At 26.6% G+C, this 8,649-nt stretch overlaps 2 protein-coding genes across 2 annotated transcripts; both read left to right on the top strand.

Moving 5' to 3' along the window:
* Window positions 1-188: 188 nt before the first annotated feature.
* On the top strand, window positions 189-2,885 carry LOC106789700 (tetraspanin-7-like). The gene is made up of 5 exons (XM_014754158.1): window positions 189-572; window positions 1,576-1,764; window positions 1,886-2,056; window positions 2,170-2,295; window positions 2,566-2,885. The coding sequence occupies exons 1-5, from the start codon at window positions 495-497 to the stop codon at window positions 2,719-2,721; spliced, it is 720 nt and encodes a 239-aa protein (XP_014609644.1). The 5' UTR covers window positions 189-494; the 3' UTR covers window positions 2,722-2,885.
* Window positions 2,886-6,527: 3,642 nt separating this feature from the next.
* LOC106789711 (U4/U6 small nuclear ribonucleoprotein Prp31-like) lies at window positions 6,528-8,643 on the top strand. The gene is made up of 7 exons (XM_014754169.1): window positions 6,528-6,747; window positions 6,826-7,023; window positions 7,108-7,312; window positions 7,400-7,569; window positions 7,650-7,807; window positions 7,882-8,397; window positions 8,470-8,643. Exons 1-7 carry the CDS (start codon window positions 6,630-6,632, stop codon window positions 8,572-8,574), a joined length of 1,470 nt encoding a protein of 489 aa, XP_014609655.1. The 5' UTR covers window positions 6,528-6,629; the 3' UTR covers window positions 8,575-8,643.
* The last annotated feature ends 6 nt before the right edge of the window (window positions 8,644-8,649 follow it).

The following is an 8,649-nucleotide window of genomic DNA, read 5'->3' on the forward strand; positions in this document are numbered from 1 at the left end:
CGTAAAAAAAAAAAACAAAAATACGAAAAATAATAAAATAACGATTAAACAAATGGAGCTTGGCATACAATATGTTCTCGTTAAAATATGAAAATTATTATGTAAGATTTAAATTGCGCATGCTCGTAATCTAACTCAAAGGATTGGATGAACTTTGCGTGGAGGAGTGAAGAGGGTGAATTGCGACTAGAATCGATCCTAACTTTTGTTAGTGGGAAGAGTATTACTACGTATGTTCAACGAAAGGTGAACCGAGTGTGTATGTTCAGTTAACTTGAGTTGAGTTCAGTTGAGAGTCGCAAACGTGACGTGTCATCATTTTATATACATTGGCTAGTAATAAAAGAACAACAACAAAAAAATCTATTTAACGAGAAATAAAGGTAAAAAAGAAAGGGGTAGAGACAAATTTTACAAGGAAACAAAACTCAGGAAAGGAAGCTTGCGAAGAGAAAAAGGAGGTGGAGAAATTCAGAAGATAATTAGGAAGAAAGATGAGCATAAGATTGGAAACCGTTGCCACGATGGCCTGCATGAAGACTCTCCTTATACTATTTAATTTTGTATTCTGGGTAAGAGAAATGATCATTTGAATATTTCAACATTTGGGATAAGATTTAATGTTTCGAAGAAATGTTTTATGCTCTCGATTATTTGAAAGGGGGGTTGGATTATTTTATAATTGTATTTTGGTCTATGTGTGTTACGTTATAAATTGTTTTATATATATAATTTTTTTTGTATGGAAATATGTTATAGTATTTGCTATGTGTTTAGAGAAAATTATAGATTTTTGTATAACTATGTCATACTATATTATACTATACACTATTTCAGAATATAGTAATCGTATAGTATAAAATAATTATGTTAACTCTTCTAACGTCAATATTAAAATCCATAAAATACGCTTCTAATATTAATAACAACAATTTTTAACTAAATAAAAAATAAATGTTTACAAAAAAGTTTATTAAAAAATATTTGTACAATAAAATTAGATATATTTTTTAATTATTTAACTAAGAATATATTATAGATTTATGTGTACGCGATTATTAGAATTAGGATACTTTTAATGTACAAATTTTTAATACGGTTTGTTAATAAAATTGCAATTAATTTTGTTCGAGCCAACTGTTGCGCAACAGTTCGCAATTTCGTGACCCTTAATGGTATCTACCTGTCGACGTGTCCGAGACACTAGTTGATTCTAAACTATTTGTTTTACGGGGTGAATCAATCGATCAGAATAAAGAAATACAAATGAACGATGTCAGAAGAAATGGACAAACGTATCATAGTAAATTGTTCTCGAATCAAACGGCAAACAAATTGATATTGTTTGTCACTGTAATTAAACGAATCCCCTATATTGGTTTTCTATTATTTTGTCCTTTTCATTATTTTACCTTTCCATTTATATAAACGATACAAGAAAAGAATTTCTTTTCAAAGTTATCATTTAATTAGATAATATTTTGGAATTAAAAAAACAATTATTGATATTTATTTGAATAAGTTAATATCTTGTTCTTTTTTTTTCTTTTTTTTTTTTGTTATGGGGGAGAGTAGGTATCTGGTATGCTGATGCTGTGTATTGGAATATGGATGCGTGTTCAACTTCGAGATTACGTTAATACCAATGACGAAGCAAGTGGAACTGCATTGTTAGCACTTGCAAGTCTTGGTGCAATTTTAGCACTGGCAGCAACATTAGCATGTTGTTGTACTGCTCGTGGACATCCTGCTTTGCTTTATTTGGTAAGAAAAATAAAAAATAAAAAATAAAAAGAATTCCAATAAAAATTTCAACTAGAAAATTTTTCAAAAAAGGGACAACAAAATTGTCGAATTTATTTTCGTTGCGTTTTTAAATTCACAGTATGGAGCTTTCTTAGCGGTGGTAGCATTGTTGGAACTTGGCGTGGGTGCTTCGATTTATGCTTATCGTACGTCCTTGAACGAAGGATTTGAACAAGGATTAAACGATAGCATAACAGCTTATGCTCATGATCCGAAAAAACGTTCGCATCTTGATACCATTCAATCTACCGTAAGTAATTATTCATATTTTTATGTTTTTTTTTGTATTGATAATGATAATAATAGTAATAATATATATAAAATAATTAAATTTACAATAAAATATTATTTTATTCGTTGCAGTTACATTGCTGCGGAAGCAAAGATTATACCGATTGGTTGAACACGAATCCACCAAATATTCCTATATCCTGTTGCAAAGTACAAGAGGAATGTAACCCTTTTAATACAGAAAACATTTATACCGAGGTATTGTTTAAACAAATTAATTAAATTAATTAAAATTAATAATAAAGGGTGTCCTATAAGTGGTGGTACAAGTGGTACCAATTTTCAAACTTATTGTTCTCAAAAACGAAGGCTTGTATGAACAAATGTTATTCTACATTGTCGACTTAGTTTTTTATGCAGTATCACCCTTTACTCGTTTTTACCATCAGTTACAAGACACTCTATATATATAATAAAAATTATTTTGAAATCATATAATAAATAAATATTTTTCTTTTTTTATTATAGGGTTGTTACAATCTCGTATTAACTTTCATTAACAGTAATATTGGATTAGTAGCTGGCACGGCTATTGGGGTTGCATTCTTCCCATTGATCGGTGTATTTTTAGCATGTTGCTTGGCTAATAATATTAATAAGGCGAAATACGAACAGGTTGCCTAGGTCATGAATTGTTTAAGGAAAAATTGTATCCGATGAAAATGGAAGGATTAAAGAAAGAAAGAAAGAAAGAAGAAATGACTAATCGTAAGACTAAGATTAACGAAAGTATAAAATTAGAACGATGAAAGAATTCTAAAAAAAAAAAGAAAAAAAAAAATAAGAAAGGAAGCAAGTTATTTGTAAGAAATAAATTTGCGAATTGAAAAATGATCCAACGATTGCGATTAAGCTCTTAATTGATTTTCGTTTAAAACTATTCTAATTAACTATAACGTTTCTAACAAATATTAGAGATTAGTTTAACGCATGATATCATTCGATTTCTTATAGAAAATTTTAAAATACTGACGAAAGTAAGAACGAATCTGAATACACCAATTAGTCATTAATATGCAAAGTTCATTCAATTTTATTCAAAATCGGTGTTCAGATAAACATATTTATATATATATACATATATATATAAAAATATATACAGTGAGTCATAAAAGTATTCGTAGCCAATTACTTCTCTCTCTCACTATTAATTTGAAATAATTGATATTTGCTTGTGTATCAAACTTTTCAAATTCTACTAAACAAAGACTTATTTTGAGATTATTTTATTTTCAAATTGATATATCAATTTTGTAAGATCTATTTAAAAGTTGAATAATCCTACAATAAGTTTTTGTGTATGAGAATTTGAGAAGATTGCATTACAAGCAAATATCAATCGTTTCAAATTGACGACGAGCCTACGAATACTTCTGTGACTTATTATAAATGTAATATAATATACAGTAGGTAAAAAAAAAAAGAATTTGCATAGCTCATTGTGTACCGCAATTCGGTGTTATTTTTCTACCACACGAATCTTTTATCATTCGACCCGAAAAAACAATTCCAAAATTCTACTGGCTTGTTTTTTCATTGCAAATCGTACAGATGAAAAGTTTTAATTTCATTTTTCACCAATTTGACGATAAACTAAGAAAGTATGTTACGATCCTTCTAAAAATATTTTCTTTACATTCTTATCGTTTCGATTTGCCAAAAAGTGATTTCCAAACAATTATCATGGGAATGCACCAATGTGTGGCAAATATTTATTTATCTATAGAACATTTTTCTTTTATTATTACATATTATTTTTCATTAATAACGTTATGAGATTTCTGTCAACATATATTGCCATTGTTTGTAAAAGATAATTAAATTAATCCATTATATTAATATTCAGCTTATTCGAATAGAGTTACTTGAAGAAAACGAGCTATGCAAATATATTTTGTTACCTACTGTATGTCTGTTATGTGATATCAACGATATTGCATTAAGAGAAATTCTATATCTATTTAGCATGCTATATATTCAATTTGCTTCCAATTAAATTACCAGTGTCATTATATAATATGTCTATGTATATATTTTCATTTTTATTATATCACTTATACAATAATAATAATAATAATAATAATAATATGAATAATATCAATTATATGAATAATAATCACATTATATCTTTCTGGCAAATTATAAAGAGAAAGTTTTATGAACACAATTTCGATTTCAATAAATATTTTGTTTTCGGTCAATATGATGTTTCAGATATATCGCTTATATAAATATATACATACATATATATATATATTGTGCTGTTAGATATTTGATAGTAAAAAAAAAAAAAAAAAAAAAAAAAAACAAATAAAATAAGAAAGACGGTAGTAGAATAGAATTTTAACGAAACTGAATTAAATTATTAACCCTTTGCATTAGAAGGTTTATTTTTTTTTACTCATATTACCAGCAACTCAAAATCATTTCAATAGAAAAACAAACATATTGATATGTGTATAAAAAGAAATTGTGGTTGTTTTTTTATTGGTAATTTTTTGGTTTATCTCTAATGTCCTCTGCAATTTGTCCAAGGTAGAGATTTGATAGATTCATTTAACAATGAGTGTAGTTTCGTAGATGTTCTCTAAGTAGAGAGCATTTTTATAATAAGTAAGGAACAATTGTCTTAGTTTATGGTGTAAGGAGATCTTAAGACTATGATTTCATAGAAGACGATTTCTTAGACTATGAGGAAACAAATGACTTCAAGTGCAAAGGGTTAAATCACGTAGAAATAGAAAAAAAGAGATAAAAGGGAGAGAGAGTTAACTTTTAAGAATATATTTATAATAATTTTATTTATATTGAAAATATTTTTCTGTATCATTGTATATTTTTTATTTTTAATTTAATTTATTTTGCGATTAATCACTACACATTTATTTGATACCATTCATACTACCATATAGAAAAGAAGATTAATTAAATTAGTGAAATGTTACTAACGTTTCATTCGAAGAATTTATTTTTATAATGAAAACCAAGTTGACATATATATAACTTTGAGTATATATTAATATATATAATATTTTGGGGGACATTCTATAACGTGTTTTATTGTATCGCTTTAAATGTGTTTAGTATTAAAAAAAAAAGAAAATAAAAAAAAAAGAAAAATATTATTTAAATAAAAACCATATGTGCATGTACAACAATTTTCAAGTTCCTAAGAATATATTAAAAAATTTCGTTTGTGAAGGATGATAGAAAAAAAAAAAAAAAAGAAAAAGAAAGTGAAACCAAAGAAATAAAAACGCGGTTGTCGTAATTATTTTTTATATTTTTTTTTCGTTAAGTATATTCTTTATCGTTAAGAATTTTTCTATATGAAATTGATATAATATGTATATACGTAAAAATATATGTCATTTTCCTTAAAATCTTTCATCAAATGCATGTAATTTCTTATCTTTATGTGTTTCTATATATATAAAAACTATAAAAAAATAAAAAAAACCCAAAAAAATTAAAACAAACTAAATAAGTATTATAAAAGTATTTCAAGCGATCTTTGTCATATTCGAATCTCCGTATGATGAATGTAAACTCTGCTTTTGAAACAAATTTTTGCATTTTGAATGGGGTATTTTGTGAATCTTTCTAATTGTAACTTTGAAACAAAGTTGACGAGATAAGAAATAAATAATAATCTCGATAACTATTTAATATATCTGTTATAAAATTTGATATAAATTTTATTATATTATATTAAAATCTTGAATAAAGTGCAAATAATTAATCGAATATACCATTTTCACAGATCAGAGTTTAACTACACACAAATACGTAGGTAGGTTGAAAAGTTTTAAGCTCCAATTAAAGAAAAAAATACTTTTATTTTAAACAAAAAGTAGCAATTAGTTTGGTTGAAAAGAAATTGTTTTTATGTTGGGCTCAAAACTTTTCAACTCACCCAAGTACATGCACGCACACTCAAATATACATACGTATATGTATAAAATATATTAAACGATATATATTAAAATATATTTATTATATACGTATATTCTATATATATATATATAATATTATTAAAATTTATTATTATATATATTAAATATATATATAAATAATATCTCAACAACAAATCAGCATTGCAAGAAAGTTTTCTAATAATAGTTAAACAATTAAATTTCATTTGTATGCAATTTTACGTTTAAATATACAAGCGTTTAACAAATTTAATTATGCGATAAATAAAATTATCCATATCAAAATTATTTCATTCATTTGTAAAACTTTAACGATCGCCCTAATTATGATGTTATAATAATAATCCATTATTTTTTAATTACATATACCAAATTCATAATCTATAATACTATTTATATATATATATATAATTATGATTAATTTTGATATGATTAAAAATTTATAATTAATAAAACTATGTTAATTGCAATCAATAATTACTTTCGATCATGCTGACATCTAACGTCACTTTATTCACTTATATTTACTACTACAATTGATTTCTGTTATTTAATATTGAAATAAAGAATTTAAAGGGAATATAATAAACAATAATCATGTCTCTTGCCGACGAGTTATTAGCAGATTTAGAAGAAAATGATGATTCTAATCGAATGGTGGAAGAACCAGAACCTAATTTTATTCCCTCAAATATATCCACATCCATTGAAGAAGGTTAGTTTTTACTTTACATTGTTTGTAAATAACTGTTTATATATCCATAATATTCTAATCAATTTATTTTTTATCTAGAAGTAAAAGTTTCTTCTGTGAAAGAATTAGCAAAACTTTGCGACTCAGAGCAATTAAAAAAGATTATGCGTGAAATAGAAAAATACAGTAAATTACCAAGAAAGTCAACAGATATCATAGGCCCTGTTGAATCTGATCCAGAATATCAATTAATAGTTGAAGCTAATAATATGTCAGTAGATATCGATAATGAAATTGGTAACTCATTTGTTTAAACCAATATTGTTTATTATACTGATATATTTTCTTATTAATAATTGATTTATTTTGTTTTATATGTAGCTACAATACATCGATTTACACGAGACAAATATTCAAAAAGATTTCCAGAATTGGAATCATTGGTAGTAGGACCTTTGGAATATGTTATGACTATACGAGAACTTGGAAATGATTTGGATAAAGCGAAGAATAACGAAACCCTACAACAATTTCTTACACAAGCTACTATTATGGTTGTTTCTGTCACAGCTTCTACGACGCAAGGGTAATTAATTGATATACTTTAAATATTATTATTATTTTGAAATTCTTGCAGTTATATTCATATTTCTGTTATCATGTTTTATTAAAGACAGTTGTTAAACGAAGAAGAAAAAGAAGCTATATGTGAAGCCTGCGATATGGCAGTAGAGTTAAATAATTGTAAATTAAAAATATTTGAATATGTCGAAAGTAGAATGGCCTTTATTGCGCCAAATCTTTCTGTAATTGTTGGAGCATCTACAGCTGCTAAAATTATGGGTATGTTTATTTGAAACATTTCATAGTTTAAAATGATAAATTAAATTTAGAAGATCTAACATATGTAAATGATTTATTAGGTATTGCTGGAGGTTTGACAAAATTATCCAAAATGCCAGCATGCAACGTGTTAGTATTGGGATCTCAGAGAACTACACTTTCTGGTTTCTCGCAAATGGCAAGTCTACCTCACACAGGATTTATATATTATTCTGATATCGTTCAAGATACACCACCAGTAAGTCCTATTCTAATCACAAAAATACTTGCCTAATAGTAAAGTAATAAAAATTAACGACCAAACCATTTTAGGATTTGCGAAGAAAAGCAGCAAGATTAGTCGCATCGAAAGGAACATTAGCTGCACGTGTGGATGCTTGTCATGAAAGTACGGATGGTCATATTGGACAATTATTCCGTGATGAGATAGAAAAGAAATTGGATAAATTACAAGAACCACCACCTGTCAAATTTATAAAACCTTTACCCAAACCTATTGACCCAAGTAGAAAGAAGCGTGGTGGAAAGCGTGTTAGAAAAATGAAGGAACGTTATGCTATCACGGAATTTAGAAAACATGCAAATAGAATGAATTTTGCGGATATAGAAAACGATGCTTATCAGGAAGATCTTGGATATTCCAGAGGTACAATTGGAAAAGCAGGAACAGGACGTATTAGATTACCTCAAATAGACGAAAAGACAAAAGTTAGAATTTCGAAGACGTTACAAAAGAATTTACAGAAACAACAACAATGGGGTGGAAGTACAAGCGTTAAGAAACAAGTCTCAGGAACGGCTTCGAGTGTAGCATTTACACCATTGCAGGTATAATTTTATAAATATTTTATACAATTCATTTACTGCAATTATTTAATTATATTTTATCATTTATCGTAGGGTTTGGAAATTGTTAATCCACAAGCTGCAGAGAAGAAAGTAAACGAAGCTAATGCTAAATATTTCTCCAATACAGCTGGTTTCTTAAAAATTAAGAAACCTTAATATAAATTTTTATCGTATATATAAATATTTGTTATATATATATAAATGAATCTAAAAGCATTAATTAATACTAAT

This window comes from Polistes canadensis, unplaced genomic scaffold (assembly GCF_001313835.1).
Source record: "Polistes canadensis isolate GaletaPanama2010 unplaced genomic scaffold, ASM131383v1 scaffold_197, whole genome shotgun sequence".
Lineage (NCBI taxonomy): Eukaryota > Metazoa > Arthropoda > Insecta > Hymenoptera > Vespidae > Polistes > Polistes canadensis.

Coding starts and splice junctions, on each gene's coding strand:
- LOC106789700 (XM_014754158.1), top strand. CDS start 495: ATGAGCATAAGATTGGAAACCGTTGCCACGATGGCCTGCATGAAGACT. Junction 573..1,575: donor TATTTAATTTTGTATTCTGG/GTAAGAGAAATG, acceptor GGGGGAGAGTAG/GTATCTGGTATGCTGATGCT. Junction 1,765..1,885: donor ATCCTGCTTTGCTTTATTTG/GTAAGAAAAATA, acceptor TTAAATTCACAG/TATGGAGCTTTCTTAGCGGT.
- LOC106789711 (XM_014754169.1), top strand. CDS start 6,630: ATGTCTCTTGCCGACGAGTTATTAGCAGATTTAGAAGAAAATGATGAT. Junction 7,024..7,107: donor AGATATCGATAATGAAATTG/GTAACTCATTTG, acceptor TTTTATATGTAG/CTACAATACATCGATTTACA. Junction 7,570..7,649: donor TACAGCTGCTAAAATTATGG/GTATGTTTATTT, acceptor ATGATTTATTAG/GTATTGCTGGAGGTTTGACA.